Raw genomic sequence first — 13,708 nt, forward strand, 5'->3', positions numbered from 1 at the left:
AAATGATTCTGCAGTTTTGGGTACGGCCGGCGCCAGCTGGGTCCGAAATGCTGTTGGTAGGGAAAACATGCAGAGCCTGGGGCATGAAAGCTATTAGCAGCTGCATGAAATCTTGCACCATCGCTCCCAGAAGGAATGTTATCTGATATAACTAATGCATTTCAACATGAAACAACATGAACAATCTCACCTACATTTATAACCCAGTACATATGAATGTGTATATATACTTTTGTTCAAAACTTACTAGGTATTTCACATCAAGAATAGCTGTTCAGTTCTAAAAGGAGGAAAAAAACTTACGACAGGAACGATCAAGACCTAGCATCCTACATAACAATAGAGATGATAGCCTCAAAAAAAGCAAAAATAAGATCCACTGGCAGAGCCAGTACCCTTTTAGATCAACTGGTAAGGCAAGAGAAATTAGACCAGCCCTCAGGTGCTTCTGCTCTTGCTTGGAGAAGGCCATTTTAACTAAAGATAATTTTGTTTTTAAAATGGTAAATAAGTAACCGAAATAAAATATCTCAGAAAACAAGAGCTCATCAAGAAAAATGCTTTTCAAAGAAAAAAGTTTCAATTTCTTAAGGAGGAAAGGAGACATTCTCCCATGAAAAATTTAACCTAATTCACAGCCTGATTTTCCATTACAAATGAAGTTTTGACAGCAACTTTTCCAAATAATCATTTTAGGAAATATGGACACAATGTCTGACTTACAGACCCTGGGGAAGCCACTTGGTGTTTCCCTTCTCAGTCTGATATAGAACCATATAGATACACATATCCTTCGTGCAGCACCTAGCACAACTGGACCCACTCTCAACTGAGCCTACTAGATGGGATTAAAACCTATGAAATAAATAAAAGCAAAAGCCCTTTTTATGTTACCAACAGTACTTTACTTCAAGGAGTATATCTAATTTTTTCAATTCTAATTTTACTCATTGCAGAAAGGAATATTCCTGTATGACTGAGGACATTTCCCTTTACCTGTCTGATATACCAGTGTTGAAACACCAGCTTCCTTTTTGTCTTGACTCCTGCAACGTACTCAGCTACTTCATGGATAAGCAATATTTTTTTCAATTGATAGGAAATCTCTTTTTTGTAACATATAGAGAACAAAAACTTGGCCACCACTTAACATTTCACAGAAACCTAAAGAGGCTGTTAGAGTTATTTTCAGGTTAAAAAAAAAAAAAAAAAAGAATGATAGCAAAATGGTCTAAGGGTAAGTCTCCAAACCCAAGAATGATAGAGAAATAAACGGTCGTTGACCTAAAACACAGTCTGTTTGTCTTTCCATGGACAGGAAAAGGCTCAGTTCCATGGTATGCCATGAGGAATATGTCCATTTGATGCCTGTTCTCCACAACCCTGTAACCTTGGTGCAAACACCGCACCAATCAAACAAGTATCCACCTACCCAAGTATGTGATGACTTATCCCTGAGTAACTTCTTGTCACTGGACTCTATCCTTGGATTCCCAGAAGCCGCTGAACACAAACGTGTCCATTTCCCCTTCACCTTTTAAAACCCATCAGCACTGCCCTTACGATATGCCTGTTTCGTGTATCCTTCAACATCCCAACTTCCTATTCTCTTTATAAATTCAAATCTCCCTGTACTCAGTTGGTAACAATGCAAATTTTGTTAAGCCCCAAAGAATGTTTCATATGATGGCAAATTCTTTCCTAATCCTTGCCGTAAGACTAATAATTTCAACGTGTACCAAGTTGCAGGATATATTTTTTTCTCAGAAGTATTGAAAAAACAGGTTATTTTTTCAGCCACGCACTTCTCTCTTCTTTTCCCAAGTGCCTCAAGACACAGATTGAAAACATACCTGCAAACATCAGCTCTGAGACATCTGGTTTGACGTGGAGACATGTAAAGAGTGGGAGAGCACACTGTGCATTATTGATTTTCTCTTTCATGTTGCTCAAAGTCGTGTCCATTCTCTGCATGAAAAGAAAGACATTATGTTCAAACAGATCCTACAAAGGCCTGCTGATGTTTGGGAGCCAACTCATTCCTCTGAAATCCTCAAAGAGAAGGAAAGTAGACAAACGGAGTTACTTCCAAGAAAAACAGACCAGAAGAAATTGTAAAAGGCAGTAAACTGCTTGAATAGCTTTTAAATGAAATAAGCACGCGTTACAGAATCCAAAATAACGGCCAAAAAGAAAACAGTATTGCTGGACAAAGCAAGTTCTTTCCCTTTGCTACTGTGAAAGATGAAAACAAGGAAAAACTTCTTAGGCAGAACTGCCATCGATGACCACGTAACGTTCTTCAACCTCTGCTGTTTCTGAAAAGTCAGCAAAGATAACTAAGAAAAGCAAACAGACTATTAAAAGGCTTACATTTGCTAATGAGGGATCCGAATCTCTCCCAGAAAATATTCGGGAGCCTGCAATCAAGAAGGACTGAAAGTCATTACGACACAAGAGTACTAAGATGTGTTGTCTGTGAATTAGTGTCAGGTTCAGATTTAAGCTAAGCATCTGCGCATTTGTTTAACTCCTTAGTGCACAGGGACCTCACCGGATCATCAGCATCCCTTCCTCGACAGAAACTCACTCCATATATTACAGCTACTAAAAGCTGTGTTGCCCGTTTCTCAGTATTTTAGAGTGTTTAAACTCAAAAGCAACGTATGCTCATGAAAGGTACAAGTGTACATAACAAGCCTGTGAATCTATTAACACATTTCAGTCTTACAATGAGACCAAATTCCAGTTCTGCCCACCTGACTCATCTGTGTGCCTCATTCGGTCAGTTAGGACTTGCCAATAACAAAATACAACAGTGTGAAGCCTTCCTATTGCCTTTTTTTCCAGAAAAACAAGTAACGATAAACAGAAATGTGGATCTTTCACCTTGAAATTAGTGTTTTGTGAAGCAAACGTGGCTTTTCTTATAGCAAGACGTGCATAAAGAGGTCACATCACTTTGTAATTTTTTGTTGAAATCGCCTGAGCAGTAATTTTAACGGATGATACGCAACGCTAAGAGCTTGCTGCAAGTACCCAGCAGTTGAGTTCCTTTCTGTTGCACGTGAATGTACGTTTTCCCAGTTCTTGAAACAAATGAGTATCACACAGAAACATGTCCCAGAGCAAGGAAAGCATTTTTGAAGTTGCTTATCCAGCATCTGCTCAGCTATAACTTTAAATACTCCTATTGCTAAACATCCTTTGTTAAACGTTACCAAGGTCAGTTCAAAAAAACAGTAATGGTGGGTGTTACGTAACAGTTCCACAACTCTAATAACCATAAAAAAAATGAACTCACATCATGGATAAGTGTTTCACCTATTAGCATGCCAAAGATATCTGTGAAGGTGACAGGCTGGCCTGAGCTTTTCTTATTCCACAGTGCTTCAATGTAGCGTTTGACTTTCTGAGGAGTGAGCAGCAGAAGAGGGTTGTGACTCACGGAGTTCATCAATTCTTGATTAATCTCCTTTGGTCCTTTTTCTGGAAAATCCGGATGTGAATACAACGTTGACATGTACCTGCAATGGAAAATAGGCTCTGTAAGTATCAAAGCCTGGTTCAATGTCAGCTGCCTGAAACGTACAATAAGCTCATAAATAATCTCATTCAATTACTGATTAAATCAGATTAATTTACTCACCGTTTATACAGTAAATGATCATTCCTTTTTTCTCAAGGCATAGAAAACTAAACAATTTGTCCTAAATGAAAGCATACAATCAAACACTCAACGTACATTTCAATAATGTGTATGATGCAAAGTGTTTCTCGTTTATCTGTTTAAGTGACAACGGACAGAATTATCACAGGCTGAAAAAAAAAAAGCTTCTCGAGTTGTCACAGCACGCCTAAATTTGGCAGAGTGGAGGCCCTATTTGTACACACACGCAGTTCTTTCACTCTAAGATGTACCTCTGTCACTCTCCAGTTCATTATTACTACCCCAAAATTCCTGGCATATATTAGCACATGGCATGCTTTCCAGGATCTAGATGTTTTCATAGTAAGACCGAGCATGACCACGACAACCCGTGCAGAGATTTCATTGAGTCTGAGGGTTCAGAAGAGGCCTGCCAGGCAAATCTTGCTTTTACCACTGAGCAACTCTGGAAACTGAGTTTTGTTTACTCAAAACAAGGTTGAGACACACAATGCAGGCAACCGTGGTTCGCGCTTGGTTGGCTTGAGCAACATTAGAATCATAGAATGGTTAGGGCTGGAAGGGACCTTCAAAGGCCATCTAGTCCAACCCCCCTGCAAGGAACAGGGATATCTCCAACTAGATCAGGTTGCTCAGGGCCTCATCCAACCGGGCCTTGAACGTCTCCAGGGATGGAGCATCCACCACCTCTCTGGGCAACCTGTTCCAGTGTTCTACAACTCTCATGGTAAAAAACTTTTTCCTAATATCCAACCTGAATGTACCTCCCTCTATTTTAAAACCATTACCCCTTGTCCTATCACAACAGGCCCTCCTGAACAGCCTCTCCCCATCTTTCTTGTAGGCCCCCTTGAGGTACTGGAAGACCGCTATAAGGTCACCCCGGAGCCTCCTCTTCTCCAGGCTGAACAGCCCCAACTCTTTCAGCCTGTCCTCATAGGAAAGGTGCTCCAGCCCTCTTATCATCTTCGTGGCCCTCCTCTGGACCCTCTCCAACATTATGAGCGAAGACTCCAGATAGGCCATCCTGAGCTACTTGGTGCTCATTTCACTGTTATTTACCCAATTAGCTGGCTCGGGCACACATACCCTGCTGCAGGCATAGCTCTGCGTGGCAGTGAGATACACACTGGGTAAGCCTGGGCCTGAGATCACCGCCCGGCACGTCACTCGACGGCACGACGAGCCCCGTCACACGCATGATGTAAGAACTTGCTCAGCGTTCACGTCAGCTCGCAGGAGGAACAAACACAGCAGCAAGCTTCGGAAAGGAAAATGAGGGATGAAGAACTGGGCACGAGGCTGAAGCAAGATGACAGAAGCAATCAGGGAGGTCAATGCAGTGCTCCAAGGTTAGGCATGCGTCTGAGCGAACGAGCGGAAACCTGCCTGTCCCTGCAGGAAAGGAATTCTCCATCCTTCAGGAAAAAAAAAAAAGAAAGAAAAGAAAAGAGCATTATTCCCAAGCAAGAGACTGCATGGAAAGAAAAGAAAGGCAGTGCCAAAGTGTCAATTTACTTATTCAACAAGCAAGCAAAGTCTGAAGAGGTGACATCACCAAGACAGCAAAAGCAAATTTGTTTAAATAAAACTGTTTCCAACATATGTTCCTGACTGAATCAGTTCAGATAATCTTGCTATCTTAATCCAGATTTTATAGGTTTACATTAGATCGACTACGTATTCACACCTGGGTTTTCCCAAAAAAGGACCTCATGGCCAGCCGACTGACGTCTTTTCAGAACGTGGACTACGTACCATTCGCTAGAAACATCATGAAAACTTTTCTCACTGCGTTACACAATTCTATTGCTCCTCATCCAACCAAATAATATCTTCCACTTTTTGCAATTTGATAAATCTACATCCAGGTCTCTCCATAGACAGTGATCAATCTGCCCCCCCCTTTTTCCCCCCACTAGTGACAGGAAACTCGGGTTCCAGGGAAGCCAATCTTTTACAGCTCAATCTGAACAAGGAACTTTACTTCAGAGACACTTTTTGGCATCTCAAAACCTTCTGGCGTTCTGAAAGCTTCCATGTAGTCTGGGAGCGGGGAAGCAAGCTTCCCACAAGTGAAAAATAATTGGAAAAAACCACACAAGGAATAGAACAGATCAGTATCTATTTCAAAAGCATTAACAACTTTGGGGTTAGAGTATTTCCTTCGAACGTGTGGAACCAAAACTCAGGTGCTTCCTTGGAGTTAAACCAGGGGATAAAACCATGCAGGCAGATTCCTTGCTCATTTATATCTAGCTATTCCAACACATCCCCTTACTCTCCAAGAAATGAGATATTCGTATAACCTTGTAATTTAGACTGGAAGGAACCTCGAGGTCTCTATTCTCACCTCCTGCTCAACGCAGAGCCAACTTAAAAGCCAGATCAGGTTGCTCAGGGCTTTGTTCAGTCAAGTTCTACTTTCACATGAAGTATCCACTGAGTCAGGTAGAGACAGGATGACACCTTACCCAGCCCAGTCAAGTAAGGATGCGGCAATACATTCCAGTGGTTGATCACTCTCACTGCAAAATAATTTTCCTAATAGCTAATTGAATTCATCTTGCTGTAACTTATGGCCATTACCCCTGACCCTTTCTCTGTGTGTCTCCAAAAAGAGTCTGTTTTTTTTACAGCTACCCATTAGGTAGCTGAAGATAACACTAAGATCCCCCTCCACCACCACCTTTGGCTGCTCCTCAAGACGAAACAAATCCAGCTGCCTCAATTCCTCATGTGCTCCAGTCCTCTAATTGCATAGGTGGTACTCTGATGGAATTAATCCAGCCTGTCAACACCTCTGTTGTACCAGGTGGCCCTAAACTGGATTCAGATGCAGCTCCAGTATTCAAACTGGTACACAAAAAACCTTCGTTATGATAAAATAGCATTTTGTGACATTTGGGATACTCCCTTGAAAAGTTCAAAATCTTCTTAAGACGTAACATCCTCTACTGCAACCTGATCCACTGACATTAAAAGCAAGTTTGAAAGCTAGACAAAAAGAAAAGTCTGAAATTTTTCACTTAATGAAAAAAAAGTGTTAAGGAGTCTGAGCAGTTAAGAAATTTGGATTGAGGTTGCCAGATGCCTTTGGCTGATGAAAATCACACAGATTTAAATATGTTACATCATTGCTTTTAAGTAACGTCAAAACAAATCGTTTCAATGCTTGTAGTAAGTGTAATTTGGGACAATTTTTGTGAAAGCCAAGACAAAAGGCTGCAGGTTCATCGCACTGGGCAGGGAGAAGAGAAACCCTCTCATTCAGAAGAGTGGTTGAGGCAGGCTAACACTGGGGTTCAAAGCATTCTGCTGCCTCCAAAGCCCTGACCTCACAACACCCAGAGAGTGCCTTTCACGCAGTGACGTCACTCTGATTTTCTCCTGGTGATGTTCTTCCCGTTAATGGGCTGAAGAGTTCATCGTGTCAGACAGGAGGACATCATAACTACCTGATTAGGACATTTCAACTCTTCTAATCTTGGAAGATCTTTTCTCCCATCTGATTAACAAGCAGTTTTAAAAAACAATGTAACTTCTAAATTAACCAGTGGCAACCAGAGGGATAGGAGGCAGTCCTCAGCAGGATGCCCTGCAGCATGGCAGTCAGTCGGTGCTCCTTCCTACACACTGAAACACATCTGCTCAAATCTCCTTGGGCTAAGAAAGAACCAGTGAACAGGTCCTAGGCGTCCTCAGTAAATCCACTAAGAAGGGGACTACTGAGTCTAAAACAGAGCAAAAGATGTTTCAGTGACTTTGAGAATCTCTGAAAAGTGAAACACATAATCCATTTCGGGTTGCATAAGTCATCATCTTCAAATTGTAAGGAATTCTGTTTCCATTTCATCAGGAAAATAAAGCAACACAAAACATGCTTTGGATTTATACCAATGGCTTGGATTCTTAATGTTTTGGTTATCAAGAGGAAAGAATCAGTCACACAGCCCTAGTACGTACAGTACTAGCTGCTGATGCAGAAATGTGGGTGCATATGTGTAGCACCTCTTTCCATCCATTCCTGCTATCGCAGCTCCTAGGAAGATCACCTGGAGACTGAGCTGTCCTCACCCTTCGAGGCATTCTGCAACACCTCCACCAGCAGACTTGCTCTACAGACCTGCTATGCTGCAAGACAGCTGTCTCCATACGTCTTTGCCATACTGTGAATTACATATAACCTTAGAAATAAGTCAACTCTCATGAAAATCCATTCTTGAACTTCCTGAAGAAAAAAAAACGAGGAAAAACAAAAGAAAAAACCCTTACCATGTGGATCCTGAGAGGCCAGCAATGTAAGTCGCACAGTCTAAAACTCCTGACTCGTAAAGTGCTTTCATGACTCCAGCAAACCCCACCATGGCACGAAATCCACCTCCTGAACCCAGTACCGCTATCACTGGAACCTGCATAGATGAGAAGAACAGCGTATCTATCACCACACCAGTTCTGATAAAGACTTAAAAGTGGTAAATAAACGTTACTCATCAATCACTGGCCAAACATACCAGCCTTGTGCAATTAGTTGGTCACCACCCAGAGAGCCTCGCAGCAGAGAACAAACCTATGCTTTTCCAAATACGAGCACAAAAGTTCCAACAAGGCAAAAAGCAGGTAATCTGCAGTCTCTTAGCGGTGCGTGTGGAAAAGAATGGCAAAATATTTTAATAAACCACTTTGAGATACGACTTCCAAACACTGTATGTAGAATGGAACAGCATCGTAATCCCATGAAGTTACCTGTCCCTCTTAGGTTCTCTGGGCCCAAGAGTGACGTACCATGTCCGTACGTCATTTGCTCAGTCCCTCCTGCTTCCCAAAGAGCTGGGTGGCAGAAGTGCTTTTGGACTGCAGCACGGGAGGAGAGCTGCCAATCGTGAGCGAGAGAGACCAGCGACCAGCCAGCAGCATGAGAAGTTCTTCTACCTGCCAAGGTGGAAACCTCGTAGAGAAGCAGAGCAGACTTCCTTCCAGCTTCCTATTTATCTTGTACACAGGGCCCATTGGCGACCAGGAGGTGCAACAGATGGCATGTAACAAAGCACCTGGCATGCAGGGATTTAAAGGGAAGCTAAACATGCCCGGCTCCCGTGCAGGCAAGAAGGAAGGTATGACTGAGGCAACACAACGGCAGGAAGGAAGCATGAATTCCCAGGAGAGCGGGAGCTGCAAGCTTGCTACTTCTGGCAGTGAAGTCTCCCCTTTCAGCTGCAGCTCTCTGCCTCGGTTCAGAGCCCTGGAGACAGAGAAGGAACAAGTGCTGTCAGGAAGGATTATGGACCAGACATCACGGGTTACTGGATAAGAAAGTGACAAGCGATGGTAGCTGATGACTTCCTCTTCTGCAGGACACAGATGCACCTGCCAGCCAGGCTGATTGTTTATGGAGGTTTGCTGCTTGCCCAGGTTCCAGATCCATCATGACATGGAGAAACAGCTCAGTCTCTCCTGGCCTTCCAGATGCTGCTCATCCATGTGGGCAACAGTGATACAAGCAGGGGAGATGCTGAGCAGATGAGAGGTGCTTTGCCCCCTCTTGGAGCAAGAACAAGGGGCAGAGGCAGCCAAGGCTGTGGCCTGTAGACTTGATCTTTCCAGTCTGGAAGAGGAATGGCTCAAGCAGATGCTATCAGGCTCAGCTGGTGTCACTAGTGAGACTCTTCACTTCTTGACCATGAAGCCTTGCTTGCTGGTGAAGATGGTCCATGGGAAAATAAAGAATCCACCTGACCTACAGAGTGAGGAATACTTCACTCAAGTGAACAGACTTGCTAATTTAATGAAGACGACTTTAGACTAACTCCAATGATGGGGACCTAAGTGAGCAAAGGGTGCAAATGTTGCAAATGCAGGAGGAATGCAGGGGAGAAAGCAAGCAGTGAGACCTGCCTGCTCCTGCTCAGAAGGAAGAGTGTTCAGAGGCTTACCTCAAATTTATCTATATCGATGCACGGAGACATCAAACAAGAAAAATTGGAAGTTCAAGTGCAGTCACAGGCCTGTGACAGAATGCCATAGACTTGGTGGGACAGCGTGCATGCCTGACACACTGCCATGGATGGGTGGAGGCTGAGAAGAGAGATGGGGAAAAAGGGTGCAAGGGGGCTGTGCTCTACAGGAAAGCTGCTCTTTGGTTGCACAGAACATCAGGATGCAACCACAGACATGTCTTGTAGGAGATTCTAGGTCAGGATCCGAAAGACAGTACCACTAGGGATGTTGTGGCTGCCAGATTCAGACTGCTGACCAACATGATGAAGCGGGTAAGGCTTTCTCTAAAAACCAGAAGTCTTCAGATCCGGCTGGGGTCCTCATAGGAGATTTTAATCTCCTGCTGAAAGGTCAGCATGACTGTCCATCCAAATGCTTCCTGGATGTGTGCATCCAGGAAGCATTTCCTAATGCCAACGCTGGAAGGGCTGACTAATGCTGTACTTCACCTGCCGCTCACGAACAGTCAAGAAGCAGGGGCAAACGGGGCCACCGGGAGCTGCTTGGGCTGCTGTCCTCACAAAGTGACTGAGTTCAGGATCAGACCAAGGTTGGGAAGCGAGCGTCACTTAGGACTCTGGAATTTGCTAAACTCTGGGTTGTTCTGGGACTTGCTAGGAAGAACCCCCTCCATTTTCTCTGTTGGCACTAAACTGAGCATTGGCAATATTGCTCCTGTCAGAGACAACTGGGACCAGCTGATCTCCAGAGGTCCCTTCCAAACAGCACTTCTATGACTCTGCCATATATTGTACCTCTTATTCCATACTATTTGCTAATAGGACACAGTGTTATCGCTGTGCAGAATTCTCCATTTTAGGTTCCTTAAGGTAATGTCTGATTTTTCCGACTCTTCAGGTCAAATATTAAAACACGTGTGTATATATATATACCATATGTGTATATATGTGTATGTATATATATATGTGTATATATGTGTATATACTATATATACTATATATATATAGTGAAAGTCAAACACTATCATTACGACTGTCCTATCTACCTGTCTCCCGAAATAATGTCCAGAATTTCAAGTTCAGGTCACTCGCACGGATTTGTGCTGCTGCTTCAGACTTTAAAATACAACCACAAAGTCCACAAATCGAGTGAATAAACCATGTCAGGTCTCGGCATGGGCGAGTTGTTGCCCCCACGATGCCCTGGTACCTAGGACTCTAATCGCCTGCTTTCTGAAAAAACAGAATCTATTTGAAGAAGTTGCCACTTGCAGCAAGATTTCGAAACAAAAATATACTCAGAACTTCTTTAGAAGGTCTGTCTTTCTTATCCATAATCCAAAATAGAGAAGATATTAAATTTAGTTATTAAATAAACTATTTAGTTACAAAACCACATCGATTTTTAAAGCAATTCAAACACCAGCTTTAATCCGACCGATATCTTTGTGACAGAGCCAAAAGCAGTAAAAGTCACTAATCAGAAACAGGAGAGACAAATAATGTTCTGGCTACGAGTTTAAAAACACGTTTCATAATAAAAACATCTGATATTGCTGCACAGCATGATGACAGGCTCAAATCCACAACGACCTTGCAAAAGCTACAGGAGAATAAGGAGAATTTATGAGTATCTGTACCCGTCCTCCTCTACCCAGAGACAGCAAAGTGAGCAAAAGCAGAGCCAGTTACAAGTGACTCCGTGTCCAAAATGTACCTACAGGGGTTTTATTTTATATTTCTTTCCTTCTTACTTCCCAGCCTTCTCAGCCCTGGCTTCAAAGCTCTTCCCTTCCATTGGACAGTTTCTCCAAGTATGTAGAAGGAAGACAAAATAAAACAGCGATAGAAGAACTGACCGCAAAACCTTGACCTTGGATACGGGGAGAGCAGACTTGGGGCTGCTGAAGGAGCTCGTTCGTAAGATCCCCTGGGAATCTGCTTCTGAAGGTCCTGAGGTCCATGAATGCACAAGGGCAGGCAATTCCAAAGTGTGGGAAGTCAAGCAAGCAAGGCAGAAGGCTGGCTTGGCTGAGCAGGGATCTTCTTCTAGAATTTAGGCAGAAAAGGAAAGCTTAAGGACATCAGAAGCAAGGACAGGTAACATGGGAGGACTACAGCGATGCTGTTCGCCACTGTGCCGATAAAATTCGCGTGGCTAAAGCTCAATTAGAGCTCAAGCTGGCCACCACTGTGAAGGACAACAAAAGGGCTTTTTTAAAATATGTGAAGAGCGAAAGGAGGATCAGAGATAACACTGCTGTGTTACTTGCTGAGGTCGGTCACTTCACAAATAGGGACGTAGACAAAGGAGAGACGCTTAAAACCTTCACCTCTGTCTTTAACACCGATGCTGGGCCTTGGAACTACGGGAGCCCTGTGCTGGAAGACCGTGACTGGAGGGATGATAAACTCCCAGTGACTCTGAACGTGTTTGAGACTTGCTGCTCCAGCTGGACGTGCTCAGTCTACGAGGCCTGATGGGATTCATCCAGGAAACTGAAAGGGCTGTCTGATGTTATTGCAGGACCTCTCTCCATTATTTTTCAACTGTCTTGGGAGTCTGGTGAGGTGTCAGTTGACTGGAAGGTGGCGAATGTTGTCTCAGTTTTCAAAAAGGTTAAGAAGGAAGGCCGTGGCAATTACAGGCCTGTCAGTCTGACTTCAGTGCTTGATAAAATTACGGAGAAGGTCATTCTGGGAGTTACTGAAAAACACCTGAGAGACAATGCAGTCATTGGTCACAGCCAGCATGGGTTCATGAGGGGAAAGTCCTGCTTAACTAACTAAATTCTTTTTATGACAAGGTCACCCATCTGGTTGACCACAGGAAGTCAGTAGATAGGAGTTTTTAGGATTTTAGCAAAGCTTTTGATACTGTCTCTCACAATATCTTTCTGGACAAAACGGTGATTGTCCCACTCTACACTGCACTGGTGTGGCCCCATCTCGAGTACTGTGTGCAGTTTTGGGCACCTCAATCTAAGAAGGACATCAAACTATTCGAGTGTGTCCAGAGGAGGGTGACCAAGATGGTGAAAGGCCTTGAGGGCAAGACTTACAAGGAATGGCTGAGGTCACTTGGCTTGTTGAGCCTGGAGAAGGTGGAGGAGCAACCTCATTGCAGTCTACAACTTCCTCAAGGGAGACAGCGGAGTAGGAGGTGCTGATCTCCTCCCTCTGGTGACCAGTGATAGGATACAAAGAATTGGAATGAAGCGGTGGCAGGGGAAGTTCAGATTGAACATTAGGAGAAGGTTCTTCACTGAGAGGGTGGTCGGTCACTGGAACAGGCTCCCCAGGGAAGCAGTCACGGCCCCAAGCATGACAGAGTTCAAGGAGTATCTGGATGATGCTCTTAGTCATATGGTTTAGTTTTAGGTGGTTCTGAGATGAGGAGGAGGGAGTTGGCCTTAATCTTTATAGGTCCTTTCCAACTTGATATATTCTGTGATTCTGTGATTCTAAAAATTAACTTGCTACCATCATCAAGTGTTTCAGCAAAGGTCTCACCTGGTTCCCAGTTTCCGAAACCTAGAAGAATTTTCCACTGATCAATGGTGATAAGGTAACAACCTCTTTGTTGTTCCTAAGCATAAACAGAATTACACAGTGGTGCAGAAAGCCGCTATCTGATCAAACAGTAATCAGTCAAAAATTTCACTGAAATGCAATTTAAGGTGCCAATAGACGGGATTAGTTATTAGAAAAGGAACCGTGTGACTACTGAGTTCAGTTTCTCTCTGCAGGCTCCATACTCCAAGCCATGAAACTCCCCGAGGACTGAAAACACACAGTCACACGGAAATGACCATGCACAATGACCGAGTATGTTGAGACATTTCCCGAGGTTTCCATTCCACAAAAACTGCTTGTTCTTGATGCAGTAAGATAATTTGATTATCTTCATACATGTTCAGCTTTAGTAATAGAAACCACAGGTATTTACTGGCATCAGCATTCATCATGCACCTCCAGAGATAGCTATCCAGCAAAAAATGACAAAACAAAGGTAAAGATTTAGGACATGCCTGTTTTGTTAAGCCAACACCCCAATAGCGGAGCAGTTGCTTTGAACAGA

General features: G+C 43.4%; 1 protein-coding gene across 2 annotated transcripts in view; it reads right to left on the minus strand.

The window, feature by feature from the left end:
• Positions 1-13,708, minus strand: part of PLA2G4A (phospholipase A2 group IVA) — a 72,958-nt gene that overhangs the window by 20,965 nt on the left and 38,285 nt on the right. For both annotated transcript variants that reach the window (XM_086617268.1, XM_086617267.1), the window contains 3 exons: positions 7,946-8,082; positions 3,305-3,527; positions 1,854-1,968 (listed from right to left, as the gene is read on the minus strand). In XM_086617268.1, the coding sequence (XP_086473394.1) occupies positions 1,854-1,968; positions 3,305-3,527; positions 7,946-8,082 (475 nt within the window). The remainder of the gene's footprint in view (positions 1-1,853; positions 1,969-3,304; positions 3,528-7,945; positions 8,083-13,708) is intronic.

The sequence above is a fragment of the Tauraco erythrolophus genome, chromosome 10, assembly GCF_009769465.1.
Source record: "Tauraco erythrolophus isolate bTauEry1 chromosome 10, bTauEry1.pri, whole genome shotgun sequence".
Taxonomy (NCBI): domain Eukaryota; kingdom Metazoa; phylum Chordata; class Aves; order Musophagiformes; family Musophagidae; genus Tauraco; species Tauraco erythrolophus.